At 42.6% G+C, this 15,899-nt stretch overlaps 1 protein-coding gene across 1 annotated transcript in view; it reads left to right on the forward strand.

Annotated features, from left to right (window-relative positions):
- LOC124794816 overlaps window positions 1–15,899 on the forward strand; it is a 552,259-nt gene that overhangs the window by 468,362 nt on the left and 67,998 nt on the right. The window contains exon 3 of the mRNA XM_047258475.1: window positions 7,641–7,799. Coding sequence (XP_047114431.1) covers window positions 7,641–7,799 — 159 coding nt within the window. The remainder of the gene's footprint in view (window positions 1–7,640; window positions 7,800–15,899) is intronic.

Raw genomic sequence — 15,899 nt, forward strand, 5'->3', positions numbered from 1 at the left:
TGGCATGTCTTGCAATGTGCTGCTCAGAACAGATTTCCATCGCCTCTTACTCTTCTGCATTTATGCATAGCCCTGCAGGATTCGTGGTGTCAGTTCCCTCCATTACTACTTCAGACATCAGTCGAGTGCGTGCCACTTCGTGTTGCGGCACTTCAGCGTGCTCTTGGGGACCCTACACGATGTTAGGCAGGTATACCAGGTTCTTTGGCTCTTCATTGTCTATTCACGTGTAGTGTTTTTAAAAAAGTACCTCGAAGTATAGACACAAAAGATTAGTAGACCAACTCGTTAGCCGAATGGATCGGAACGAAGGCCTCAAAGATTTGGCACTTTGTCTGCGACCGACGGTCCGGAACTGGCAAAAACGGAAACATGCCGTAACATCAGCTCTGACAGAAAAACTCCGATGGCGGTGGGCAACACCTCGCCTTCTCTTGCACACACATCCTCATTTTTGCTGATTATAGTTATTTTCACCCCTAAGTATCATTCATGAGAACACTCACGACTCAGCGGATCTATCGCTGCTTGGTGAGTCATCACGGCTGCGAAAGTCATGAAAATGAAACCTCCAACGAGAAACTGGCAGCATATGCATACGCCACTACCGACAGCGCCAGCGCGATCGAGGTGGCATATCCTCATCAAGTGTAAAATTGTCACACGCCGTGTTCATATGATTGATTCTTCCCTTTGCGTAACCTGTGGATTGTTGGACACAGAAAAACATGGCTTACAAGGGAAACTCCCCATCGCACTCCCCGTGGTGAGATGGACCAGTGGAAAACCCGTCAAAATCTGAACACACATCAAGTATGAAACCAGGAAGAAGGTGTAGTGAACTGTGAAAAAACAAGCAAAATAGAAACGGTGAACGGTCCAAGCTCACGATGTGCAAATGGAGCGGAAGGCAAACATCTCGGCGTCGTAGTTGCGTGGTCACGGTGTTGCACTGTGTTGAGATCTCTCCCGTGCCCTGCCTTCTTCTTCTTCTTCTTCCTCTTCTCCATAAAATTATGAACTTTCTGTCCGGTCATTGACGTGTCTTTTCTCCTCCTGTAGTTTTGTCAGTTGTCATACTATGCATTCACATTACCTTGTCATGTGCTAAGAATATTCTAACATTCTGCGTGGTGTCTGTTGTTCTATATCGTGTCTCCCTACCACTTTCGCGCAACGACGCTCTGAGCGTGTTTTTTAGGGAATTGACTAGTTTGAACCTGGGACCTGTTGCTGGTAAGGAGACGTCAGACCACACATGACATGTAGAGTTCAGAAGAGTTCAGTGAGACTAGCGATGATATAACCAAATACTTAATGATTTCAGCGTCAGCTCCACTGCACTCCCTGTAAAAGAATCTTAATACTAACTAAATTTAGTGGAAGGGGTTCAAGGCTTTCCTATTTTTAGTTAGCTGGTCGAATAACGTCGAAAAAGCAGTTAAGTTTACCATTGGAAAGTTTATTCTGCTCACAAAACATTGTTTATAAATTGCACTATTGATAAAAGGAAATGTTTTAATACAGGATGGTAAAAACCAACTGCGTTCAACAAAAATGTGAACGAATATTCCCTGAGTGGGTTTCCAAGTTCTACAATGGATCGAAGGAGGACCTATGCCATATCACATCTATAATCTAGGTTTAAATTAAGTTTCACAAAAGAGAAAACTATCAAAATGGTCTACAGTGACCCTCAATTATCTTTAATTACTTATCTAACTTGTCGTAAATTACAATGGCTGATGTGGCTTCTCAATAACTATATAACAGAAAAATCATCGCGTTTCAGATTTTTACTTCAAGTGGCAAATGTGAACACCATGACGATCGACACTAGTATTACGCAAAAAGGGGGTGTAACAGATGAGACTCCTGCAGTTCTGAGTGAAGCTTTATGCGCTGTTATGCGGCATCGCGTGCGTTCATTACCTTGTCGGTGTTCGTCAGGGGGCAGTGGACAGCACAGCTCCGCTCACCTCGCCGTCTCGGAAGCAACTCTTTCCTAACTTCTCCTTACTACAGTTTACCGAAGTTGGTTTAAAAAAACTATCTGGCTGTGTTTCCATCTGACCAATCAGGGTCTCAATGTTAACCTTAAGCTCTGCCTACAAAAATTCTGTCTATCCAATGAGAAACGTTATACTTTTCGTGGTGGGGCAATGTTTTTAAAGTTTGCAACGTAACAGAGACGCGAAAAAGTCTCACGCTAAAACTTTGCGGGTGGTGTGGCCCTTTTTGTGTTATCGTAAGATCTATACTGCTCTTCTGGAGGGTTCTAGCGTTTAACATGGGCTGGGGGTGGTCCTAGCGGTTAGCTGGCGACGTGGGTGTCCGTCCCTTATCGTAGGGCCTTCCAGCTTAACACGGTTCTGCTCTCGGCTTCTGTTCTCGTTCCTCCCCTTGGAACTGCGTCTGTCTCACGGTGGGAAGGTATGACATGCATTTAGGCATTCTTGTGTTAGTCTGTGGTATTCCATTTGCTCACTCGTTACTCGTATTACTTTGGTTAATTTAATGTCACGACTTATTCGGAGCTATGTGACATACTACTGGATTTGCTTATCATGTCAGGGTTTTCATGGAAGGTGTTGGATTTGCCTGACACCTTACAATATATTTACCGTCGCAGGTAAATATGATGAAGAGTGAGAACAGGCGAGACGCCGCATAGACCTCTCACAGGAATGAAAACGACAAATAAGCGGATGTGAACTATGTTACAACAAAGAAATTCAAGATTCAGAACTTCCAAAACAGAACGCACGAATCATAACGTGTGGCACTTGTGTAGAGCAAATAGGAGGTACGTACGTTTGGAGGTCCCTTCTTTACACCTCGCTGTTGCAGACGGACGTTACACCGTGACACAGACACAAATGTGAATACAGCGAACAGACACGTCAATTGTTAAATTTGCCATATCGCACTGGACACCAAGCGTGGGGCAAATTTTTACGTGAATTGTTACAATATGAATAATTGGTATTACATAGTCATTACAATATAATCTTAAAGACAGTACAAATCATTGAGCTCTCGAGCAAACTGGTGCTCAGGTGCATAAATAGTAAATTTAAAGTCTGATCATGTCATAAACAAAATATTCTAAATTCATGTTGCTAGAAGATGCATAACTTTAGTGAAACTAAGAGTAAAGTATATCCCTAGTTGTTACGAAAATAATGGGAAAATTGTTCAGGAAAGGTTGGTGTTTGGCAGAAGCTTATACCCATGTAGACGTGGCTGCATTATAAAGTCCAATTCTTTGCAGTCTGACATCTGAGCATTAGCTGTAGTAGGTTGGACCAGCATCCAAGAGCAGTTAAACAAGTCACCATAGTCTTGTAAATAATAGATTTCAGCTATCAGTCGTCCTTCTTAAATTTTATTGGTAGATCTAGATTTCAGCTAGAAACTAGCCATTCTCAATGCACTATCCTTTTTTTATTAATGCATGTAATGCCTGTTGATCGGGCTTCATCCACAGTTCATTGAATGTCTGCAGTTTCCATAGGATAACTGTGCGGGGTCGGTATATCGAAATGAGTGTGTTTGCTTGTATTAAATAAACGGTGAACTGAATATAAAATATTTTCTTCCCCTTGCATAGTCTGTTGCGAAAATAATTTGGAACTGTTTTTGGCATTGTCCTGAAGGCCTGTCTCGTTAGATAGAACTGACTGATCGTAGATAATAAAATCCTGTTCACATAAAATGACATCTGCATATATACTGGTCTTCTGAATATTCTTCCTACGGCGTTGCTTTCGTGACTTAGGCTTTTCTGTACTGGTGCTGAAAGTATTACTCTGAGCAGTTTCACAAATTTTAGCTGAAATATCACCAGTGTTGCTTGACAGTGTAAGGTCAACTGTGCCAGAAGATAATTTTTTTATGAAAGCTGCTGCCAATTGTAGTTCTCTAACGTCATCAGAGTGAATATGATGTTCGTTAGAATTAGAAGTGGGCTGTTGAAATAAATTCGAATGGTTGTGACCATCACTCTTACGGGCTGTGACATCAAACTGGGCTGGCTCATCGTCGATAGTAAAACTCTGTTTGCTCAAAATAACATCGGCATTCATGCTGAAATTCTGAATGTGAGCCGGCCGTGGTGGCCGAGCGGTTCTAGGCGCTACAGTCTGGAACCGCGCGACCGCTTACGTCGCAGGCTCGAATCCTGCCTCGGGCATGAATGTGTGTGATGTCCTTAGGTTAGTTAGGTTTAAGTAGTTCTAAGTTCTGGGGGACTGATGACCTCAGAAGTTAAGTCCCACAGTACTCAGAGCCATTTGAACCATTTTTTTCTGAATGTGAGTACCACGAAGTTGCTGTGTTTTATTTTCTGTAGTAGTGGACATCGTCTTCATGTAGCTGTTAATATTGGGTTCTGACTGTCGTGATTACACGTAGCTGCTTTGAAAGGGATAAACTGAATGGTGATATATTGCGTGGTTTCGCAGGAATCCGTAGCAACAGTAGATAGAACTTAAGTGTTAGAAAAATTTTGCTCCTCAGAATGGTTGGTAAGTATGTTAATGGGTTGTGAGGGGTATACGTTGTTTGCTTTTGTGCAGGATTAGTTGCACAGTTCAAAGATTCAGCTTAAGAGAAATCGTCTTGTCCTTCAAAAAATTTAGCGTTGTGGCGTAGTGACAATCTAGCATTTCTGGTATGCGTCACGGAAGGAAACAAACTCTGTTCTGTGTTGAGACTGAATGTGGCGTCTCATGTTTGTTCGCATCATTAATCTGAGGAAAAAAAAGTTATTTGTTGAGGATTGATTCTGCTGTATGAATCTGGTCTGCAAATCGATCGCTGGGGAATAGCATTTATCAGCACAAAGGTTGACTTAAGCAGAAGTGTTTGCGCACGATGAAGCGGAAAGCTGCGGTGTTCAAAAATGGTTCAAATGGCTCTGAGCACTATCGTGTTCTGACAGCTGCGTCTTTATCTTCCTCAGCGTCGTCTACTATACCGGAACATGCAGGACGGCTGTAGGTGTTTTATTTTGTCACAACTGTACGGAAAGTTCTGAGACGGCGTTTGCTCTACAAGCCCTGCCGATTACAACTTGTGCAGGCTCTCAACTCCAATGACAAAGAGAAGCGTCTCGCATTTTGTGGATATGTGCTAGCAAAGATGGAGGATGACGTATTTCTACAGCATGTAATTTTTAGCGATGAACCGACGTTTCACCTTAGTGGAAAAGTCAACAGACACAATATTCGCGTATTTGGTTTGGAAAATCCACATTAACCACTGCAACACGAAAGAGACTCACCAAAAATCAATGTGTTCTGTACCGTCTCTGTACAAAGGTTTATGGACCATTTTTCTTTGCGGAAAGAGCTGGAACGGGACTCACGTACCTGGACATGTTGGAACAATGACTGTTCCCTCACGTTATGAAAGATTCCCAGGACTTCATTTCCCAACAGGATGGTGCTCTGTCCCACTGGCAGTGTGATGTACGAGGCTTAAATGACTCCCTTCCTCAGCGCTAGATCGACTGCAGGGGACTTGGGGACCTGGCTCTGCACTTCTGACCACCGAGATCTCCTGATCTCACACCCTGCGACTATTTCTTATGGGGTTACATGAACGAAGCTATCAATCGCTCTGAAGGATCTGCAGAACCAATCATTGCTTACGTGTACTCGGTAACAGCAGATACGCTTTGACATATGTGGGACAAGTTCGACTACCATGTCGATGTTTGCCGTCCAGCCAACGATGGCCACATTGATCATTTATAATATTTGTCACATTTCTAATTATTAAATAATTATTAAAAACTAATTAATTACAAATTATTAAATTTATTAAATTGATATCAAAAATTATGAAAAAAAACTTTCTAATTTCCTCTTTTCATTAGTACGAGGTTGAGTCAAATGAAAACCTTAAATATTTTTTTAAATATTATTTATTGTGCAGAAGTGGTACAAAGCTGTATCACTTTCCAACATAAGCTCCCCCACGCTCGATGCAAGTCCTCCAGCGCTTACAAAGTGCATAAATTCCTTTAGAAAAAAAATTCTTTTGGTAGTCCGTGCAACCACTCGTGCACTGTGTGGCGTACCTCTTCATCAGAACAGAACTTCTTTCCTCCCATTGCGTCTTTGAGTGGTCCAAACATATGGAAATCACTTGGGGCAAGGTCTGGTGAGTATGGTGGATGGAGGAAGACACTCAAAATGCAGGTCTGTGATTGTTGCAACTATTGTACGGGTAGTATGGGGCCTTGCAGTTGCAAAAGGACACCTGCTGACAGCAATCCCCGTCGCTTTGATTTGATTGCAGGCCGCAGATAATTTTTTAGGAGATCTGTGTATGATGCACTGGTGACAGTGGTCCCTCTAGGCATGTAATGCTCCAAAATGACGCCTTTTCTGTCCCAAAAGAGAGTCAGCATAACCTTCCCTGCTGATGATTCTGTTCGAAACTTCTTTGGTCTTGGTGATGAGGAGTGACCCGATTCCTTGCTCGCTCTCTTTGTTTCCGGTTGGTGGAAGTGAACCCAGGTTTCGTCCCCAGTAACGATACTTGCAAGGAGGCCATCACCTTCTAGTTCAAAGCGCTGAAGAAGTTCTTCACAAACATCAACACGTCGTTCTCTCATTTCAGGAGTCAGCTGCCGTGGCACCCATTTTGGAGACGCTTTGTGAAACTGGAGGACATCATGCGCAATGTGGTGTGACTAATCGGTAAACATGCTGCAGTGTCATTCAGTGTCACTTTCCTTCACTATGGCTTCAACTGCTGCAATGTTCTGTGGAGTCACAACTCGTTGTGCCTGACCTGGACGAGGAGCATCTTCCGCTGAAGTCACACCATTTGCAAACTTCCTACTCCATTCGTAGACGCTGCTGTGACAAACATGCGTCACCGTACTGAACCTTCATTCGTCGATGAATTTCAATAGAGTTCACACCTTCACTCCGCAAAAACCGAATAAGAAATGGCTCTGAGCACTATGGAACTTAACTGCTGAGGTCATCAGTCCCCTAGAACTTAGAACTACTTAAACCTAACCAACCTAAGGACATCACACACATCCATGCCCGAGGCAGGATTCGAACCTGCGACCGTAGCGGTCGCGCGGCTCCAGACTGTAGCGCCTAGAACCGCACGGCCACTCCGGCCGGCACCGAATAACAGAACGCTGTTCTATCCTGGTGCAAGTCGCAAGTGGGGCGGCCATCTTTATCCTGATACTGCGACGGTATGTGTTCATCTGCACTTTGCTGCCACCTACAGGCCATTCTGCATGCTGTTTGTAGCACGCTTACCAACTTACAGGATAACGGCGCGAAATTTCGATTTGTTATTGCAAATTTAAGGTTTTCATTTGACTCATCCTCTTATGAAGCGTGTTCATTTTGGATTTGTACTTGAATAAATACGAAGTTTTGAAAATGGGTCCATCATTTAGAATAAGCCTGTATTTACAATGGGCAACCGATATTTTTACAAGCCTGTACGTCGATATCTTTTGCGTCTATTTATCGATACTTCTCAATATATCGACGCCGGTTAATGATACCTTTAATATCTGTATATCGAATTCGCAATATTTTTAAAAATATCAACAGTCCTAGTACACACGTGTCCTTTGCCTTTGCCTGTTGCAGGCAGCCAGTACGGCGAGCGGTGCCGCTTCGACGAGGACTGCGGCTACCACGACGAGGTGCTGGTGTGCTCCCGCGCAGACTCCAGGACCTGCCGCTGCCCCAGGGGCCTCGTCTGGGACGACCACTCGCGCAAGTGCTACGCCGTCGGCGACACCTACGGTAACTCGCGCTGTCTAATGGTTCGAGTTCTTTCTGCATTAACCACACACTTCCTCTACGACTTTATTTCAACACCTGCCTTGAAAGAAAGAGAATTACTTTAATTATGAGACACCCGCATCGTTTTAAGGAAGCGTTCTTACGCAGCTTTCAAGTATTTTTAAAAATCACGATTAAGCAAAACGCGTGCACGTCAATGTACAAAAACTAGTAGTTTCTGTCAAACGACAGATCATCTGTAGGTATAAAAAAACACGTTAGTTAGAGAACATGCCTTCACTCATAATAATTCTACATCGATGTCATACTCCGCAAGCTATCTAATGGTGTGCGGTGGAGGGCACTTTTCGTACCACTAACTGAACCGTCCAAGCCTGTTTCAATCGCGAATAGCGCGCGGAAAGTATTATTGTAGATAATCTGATATGATCCATTGTAAATGGTTTTTGAAAGTCTGCGACTGTGAAAACAATAAGTTTATTTATAAATAACTCTTCTGCTACCAGTTGTAACATGCCCGGGGGTACAAATGGGTGGGGGAACTTCTTATACTGGCTTGTCGTTTCTGCTTCCGTTTCTTGACCGTGAGCCCTGTCCACACCACGTACCTGATAATCCTGCGGCGGTCGTATTTTTCTGCTCCACGCTGCTCCTCGCTTGCCTGAAATTACCTATCGAAATATGCAAGCGGGTATAGGGGAGCCACTCAACGTTAAAACAGTATACTGTTCTACGTCTGGTATGAACAACTATATTCTGAGACGATAAAAGAAAGTCGCAGGTTGCACTGTTTACATTCTAATTCATGGGTGTTTATCCCAATTAATGGATGATTACCAGTCCACAATACCAGTCACACGTGCGTCCGCGTAACCGACACGACGCGGGTGATTGTTGATGATGCGAAAGCCGAATAATCGAACGAAAGTTCTTACGCTCGCCACGCATACACAGATTTCTTTTGGCACCAGTCCTCCTCGACACTAGTAATGATATAACACTGTTTATAGAGTTAATTATTCAGTTCTCACTTGTACGAGTGTGCGCGTAACCGACGCTACGCAGCTGATTGTTGATAATGCGGAAAAGCGATGATCGAACGAACGTCCTCACGCTCGCTACAAGACACTGGCACTTGTTTGCACTCTTTTATGGTAACTAATTTTTGCTGATTCGCATTAGTTCATTCTGGGAGACCAAACACGGCGCGGATGATTGATACTGTACGGTACGGCACGCAACGAGAGGATACACAAATACGTTATCGGCGGCAATGCTCATTTTTAATTACTTCTTGACGCACTTTCCTCTGAATCATTTCCATATGTCATCACTTTACTGTAATAACACTTGTAGCAACACTTCAACTTCCATACTAACAATGCCTCTCACATGCAGAGCTACCCACAACACAACAATTCCGTGTCCGATGCTCGACTCCGCAGACGCGGCTGCTCGCAAAGACACTCCGCAACCAAGCCAGCGATATGACAATACGCTTACACAGTCACGATTTTCTTTATTTACTTTTCACACGACGCGTTTCATGAAATGATTCCCATTTTCAAGTGCATTTTTTGTGTGTATTATGCCATTTCCATGTGATGTTGTCGGTGTGTGAGTGTCTGCCTCCTTTCGTTGACATCACTGCAATTAAGAAACACGGTTTTTTTAGTTGGTTATCGATCTTTATGTGAAGTTAGTGGCGAAATTTAGAAGAATTTGTACTTATAGTTATCTTATGGGCCATTTGTACGGAGAGTCACAAACACTGAACATCACACGCAACTTGCTGTACACCTTAAACATCGAAAATCTCTTACATAAACAAAACAGTTACAAAAGATGTTCCTACAAGTAGTCCACAGAGATAACATTATGTGTCTTCCACAGAGTGCGATATGATTTTGTGGAGAGGTTGTTTATCTTAACTATACACAATACAGGACAACTATTTGGAAAAATAGAGTAAAATGTCAAAATACTCCACTGACTAAATAAAGGACATAAAATGGATTTGCTAGAAGAACTGGAGATACATTCACATTACAGAAAATACAAAGATAAAATATTAAAAGAAAAACTTGAAAGTGAATCAGTGAATTTCCTCAGATGTTATAATATACTTAAATAAAAAAAATAGTAACAGACACAGAAATAAGCACAATTGTAAAATCGGTATAAGAAAATTATGATCCAAATTGTTAAGATAAATAATCTCTGCACAAAAACGTATCACAATCTGTGGAAGACCTATAATGTTATCTGTGTGGACTACTTGTAGGAACATATTTGTAACTGTTTTGTTTATGTAAGATATTTTCGATGTTCAAAGTGTACAGCAAGTTGTGTGTGATGTTTGTGTGAGACTCTGCACAAATGGATCATAAGAAAACTGTAAGTACAAATTCTTCTAAATTTCGCCACTAACTTCACAAAAATATCGATAACCAGCTAAAAAAATCACGTGTTTCTTACATATTGCAGTAAAGTCAACGAAACAAAGCAGACTCACACATCGACAACATCACATAGAAACGACATAATACACACAAAAAAACACTTGAAAATGTGAATCATTTCCCGAAACGCGTCGTGTGAAATGTAAATAAAAAAATCGTGACTACTAGCACAAGAATTATTTATAAACAAACCTATTATAATCGACAAGCCTCTGTATTGGCATAATTTCTCGTATTTTCTCCTTGTGGTCATTGCGCGAGACGTATGTGAGGGAAGTAATATGTTGTCCGACTCCTCCCGAAAAGTGCTTTCTCCAAATAATTTGCACCTAGATCAACGTTGTACGCTCACTGCATCAAAGTTACAGAATTCGACCAGACTGAAGTAGCTCGTTCTCTTCACTGAGTACGTGCCACTACAGTCTGGCCTTGCGCTCCGCACTCCGAACACAGTAGCTGGTCAAAAGTATCCGGACACCTATTAGCGGACGTAATATGGAGAAAGTCCACCCTTCGCCTCTACGATAGCTTGAATTCTGATGAAGATAATTTCAGTGAGGCGTCTTGAATGTCTGTGGAAGAATAACAGCCTATTCCTACTAAAGAACCAAAAACAGAGAAGGTAGTGATGTTGGACGCTAGGAGTCTCCAGCGAAGTCATATAACGCGATTCGAGGATTTTGCCGTAGAAGGATAGTTTGGCGACGATGACATTGTATCAGCATGACGATGCATCCTGTCGCCTAGCTACATCTGTGAGGCAATGGGTTGTGGAGAATAACATTCCTGAAATAGACTAGCCTGCCCAGAGTTCCGACCTGAACCCAAATGGTTCAAATGGCTCTGAGCACTATGGGACTTAACATCTGAAGTTATCAGTCCCCTAGAACGTAGAACTACTTAAACCTAACTAACCTAAGGACATCATACACATCCATGCCCGAGGCAGGATTCGAACCTGCGACCGTAGCGATCGCGCGGTTCCAGACTGCAGCGCCTAGAACCGCTCGGCCACATGGCCGGCATCTGAACCCAGTGGAACGCTTTTGGAATGAGTTGGAATGTCGACTTTGCTCGAGACTCCTGGCATCCAACATCACTACCGTCTCTGGTTTCGTCTCTTGAGCAGGAATAGGCTGCTGTTATATTAATTGCTACATATAATAACTATTGTGCCAAATCGAGATTTTTGAAAAATAGCATGAAAAAAGTAAGCTATCCGCTGTGGTGACGTGAACCGCTTGTGAGAAGCAATTGTAACGGTGCGTTGCGTCTATTTTTTGGGTAGACCGGTATCCATATGTACAAGACAAGCAACTGACGTTAGATCCAGATGTTGCATCACGCTTGTATTGTATCGCCTGACAGACTGAATTTTTAAGTTAATCAGCAGTTGATATGCTGTTGCTGTTGTTATTTTAAGTACTGTAGTGGGGCGGGGTCTACCGTCTTCGTTCTCTCTCTGAATTTTCGTAAGTCCACCTACCTCGATATTCCTTCCTTCTGACGTACCTTCACTCTGTAGTAGCAGATACGTGCTAGGCAGTGTAAAGCAGCTTTGATGAAACCGCTACCTAATGCCTACCACACAGAGGCCGCATAACTCGAGTTAAAAGTCAGTTCCTGAAAGTTCATATTAAAAAAATCGGGCGTTCGGAGGATGCAGTCTACTTGCAGAAAGCATTTAAAAATTATATTGAATCTGATTTTTATTCATATGGTAACACATGAAATTAATTTTTATATTTAATGTTTATATTTATTTTTAATATGGTGAACTTTATCCTTCGAAACTCACTGTACAACAAATTTTCACTCGAAAAGCAGCCAGAATTTTTGCAAGTCCGACCCGACTAATTTACACGATCTAACACATGGTTCAAATGGCTCTGAGCACTATGGGACTTAACATCTGAGGTCATCAGTCCCTTACACTTGAACTACGTAAACCTAACTAACCTAAGGACGTCACACACATCCATGCCTGAGGCAGGATTCGAACCTGCGACCGTAACAGCAGCGCGGTCCTGGACTGAAGCGCCTAGACCACTATGTCACAGCGGCCGGCCACGATCTAACAGTCACAGACCCACCACTCTTCACGAGTTAAACATTCGGTCGTTTCAGTGCTCCTCTTAGTAAGAAGTGCCCGATAAAGTATTGCGTACAGAGCACGAAATGTGCCACGCGGAATTGTTACTACGACCAGGAAGTTCACACGCTCATAAATCTCCAACTGTTAAATTTAGAAACACCAAACTTTCATTAAATTGTTTGAAACTCCAGTCGCTTCACTCATGACACGTTCTAACCGAAATGAACTCTCTAGTTCTTCGTCTTACAGACTATTTTTACGGAGCTATCTAGCATGGTGTTATCCGTAGGCCGGTTAGCAAGCGATTATCTCGAGATCCTCTACTCTCTGCCCAGCTCACTATATTCGCGCGGGAACAGCTTAATTCTGATTGGCTGTTGATCTAAATGACCAATCGGAATGTTCCTTCCAGATCATGCTGGCGGCAAAACTTGCCATATCCAATCACTAATCTGACAGTAATTAATGTCATTAAAACTTCAATTTCTAGTATATAGTATAATCAAAATAAGCGACGTTCAAAATATTCTCCAAATTGATAAATAAACTTACTCCGCCTCTAACTTTCATTCTGGCTGCATTTATACAAAAGTAAGCTCACACCGACATACGTCATCTGAATCGTGGTTGCACCATAACTTTCCCACAGTTCGTTTGTCAAGGCCTTACATAAAATGACATTAAGTTTTAACGTATGTCCCACATACAATCTCTCAATCATTCTTATGCACTCACACAGCAAAACTATAAGCAAATATTAATTTTGAGCGATTTTTATATTACGTAATATAAAGTAACTAAAGTTTTGAAAAGAAAATTCTAATTAATTGATTTTACGCACTGATAAATTTGTAATGGCTTCAAATGATAATGAAAGTCAATTTGTTATTGTTCTTAACTGGTTTTAAAACATGAGCGTCGGTTTTAGAACTGTTAGGTAATTTTCATTGTCTCCGGAACTATAATAAATAAAAATCTGAAATTTTGACAGCATCATTCCATTAATAACAAAAGGCTGTGTACCAAATTTGAACAAAATCTAATAATAACTAATATGGGTTATTTAGATTCGTAGAGGGTATGAATTTTCGTACTGACTGAATGTTACTCTATGCAGTTCTTACGGCAGGCAGCATCGACTGCGCTGTGAGCAAAAAGAAAAAAAAATAAATAAATAAAATAAACGTAGCCATCCTGCAGTAACCGTACCAAACGGCTGCGTGCACTACAGCAACGAATGTCATCTCGTAATAACTTGCTACGTTACAGTACGAAGACTAGTCTGAAGTAGCTATCTGTGCTATGCTATGCTGTTCAAGTCTTTTCAGCCCCACATAGGTAAACTAACTTATATCCTGTTAAAACTATTTATTATAGTAAAGCCTTGGTCTCGCTCTATAATTTTGACCTGTCAAACTTCTCTCTATAACCACTTTTTGATGCCTCTAGATGTGTCCTATTAATCAAACCCTCTTTGCAGTTACTTTGTGCCTTAAATTTTTCTGTCCAGCTCAATTCATACCTCTTCATTAGTTGACCGACCTCCCAATCTACAGATTTATCTCAAAGTGGGAAGGATTGGAGTCTAAAGTCCCATCTATGTATTGCTCATTAGAGGAGAAGCACTTGCACAGCTGGAAAAATATGAGATACAGAATCGTTCGCAGTTTTACTGGAGGAATCACCAGGGCTTTGCCTAAAACGATTTAGATAAAATACGGAAAAGAGGAGCCGAGTTTTTCCCAAATAATGTCAGATGTAATTCAGAGTCCTCCAACAGTTTGGTGGACCCCACTGCTCTGTCGATTTCCTTCCCTACCACACACTTCCCTTTTTGGCACCCTCCCCTCTCCCCCTAGTGAGAAACTTCCTCCGTGTCTCTCATATGTGTAGCTGTTAAAGCTTGAGCATCGGAATTAGACGCCGCACTGCAAGAACTTAATGCCCAGGGAGGATCGTTAGTAGATCGGTGTAGCGAGTGTTTGTACAGCTCTCCAGAATGCTGTTCGGACGTACTGTCGTCCATAGCTGATATTTCGGCGGTCAAACCTCGCACCATTCTCAAGGCAAACAACTGGTGAAACAGTTTCCTCCGGGAGGGCGGCGGGATTTGCCTGTAATATGGGTCTCTACTTGGTTGCATTTCCGAGCGCTGTGTAAACATTTCATACACCAGAAAGAGCTCAAACTGTGCCCTTCAGCGAGGATTTGCGAATGTCTGATAAATCACAAGATACAGTATTGTCACTAGGCGAACAAATTCTTTTCAGTGGCATTTTCCGAGTATCAGAACTTTCTTAATCACAGTGAAGCAAAGCACAACACAGCACAACGCAAGCATGCTGTAGAACCCATACACAGCACACGTTGTTTATGTTCACACAAGCAAAGCCGGCAACTCTGGAGCCTCGACGTCAGAACCGGCAGTGATTGGATCGCGTCCCACGCCTAGCGCCTCGCGCTTCTCATTCTTTACTTATTAAACTGTTACACTGCCAACTTGAAACGCATACGTCAAGCGCAAAGTTTCAGCAGCCTCGGTATAGGCATGTAACTGTGCGCTCAGAACTGGCAAATGCGACGTGACGTGATCGACTTGCATACCAGAGATGCTGCGTAACGCATCAGTGCAAACTTTCATAGGAAAAAAAAGCCTTAGTATAATGTACGAGGGCAGTTCAATAAGTAATGCAACACATTTTTTTTCTCGGCCAATTTTGGTTGAAAAAACCGGAAATTTCTTGTGGAATATTTTCAAACATTCCCGCTTCGTCTCGTATAGTTTCATTGACTTCCAACAGGTGGCAGCGCTGTACGGAGCTGTTAAAATGGCGTCTGTAACGGATGTGCGTTGCAAACAACGGGCAGTGATCGAGTTTCTTTTGGCGGAAAACCAGGGCATCTCACATATTCATAGGCGCTTGCAGAATGTCTACGGTGATCTGGCAGTGGACAAAAGCACGGTGAGTCGTTGGGCAAAGCGTATGTCATCATCGCCGCAAGGTCAAGCAAGACTGTCTGATCTCCCGCGTGTGGGCCGGCCGTGCACAGCTGTGACTCCTGCAATGGCGGAGCGTGCGAACACACTCGTTCGAGATGATCGACGGATCACCATCAAACAACTCAGTGCTCAACTTGACATCTCTGTTGGTAGTGCTGTCACAATTGTTCACCAGTTGGGATATTCAAAGGTTTGTTCCCGCTGGGTCCCTCGTTGTCTAACCGAACACCATAAAGAGCAAAGGAGAACCATCTGTGCGGAATTGCTTGCTCGTCATGTGGCTAAGGGTGACAATTTCTTGTCAAAGATTGCTACAGGTGATGAAACATGGGTTCATCACTTCGAACCTGAAACAAAACGGCAATCAATGGAGTGGCGCCACACCCACTCCCCTATGAAGAAAAAGTTTAAAGCCATGCCCTCAGCTGGTAAAGTCATGGTTACAGTCTTCTGGGACGCTGAAGGGGTTATTCTGTTCGATGTCCTTCCCCATGGTCAAACGATCAACTCTGAAGTGTATTGTGCTACTCTTCAGAAATTGA

The sequence above is a fragment of the Schistocerca piceifrons genome, chromosome 4, assembly GCF_021461385.2.
Source record: "Schistocerca piceifrons isolate TAMUIC-IGC-003096 chromosome 4, iqSchPice1.1, whole genome shotgun sequence".
Taxonomy (NCBI): domain Eukaryota; kingdom Metazoa; phylum Arthropoda; class Insecta; order Orthoptera; family Acrididae; genus Schistocerca; species Schistocerca piceifrons.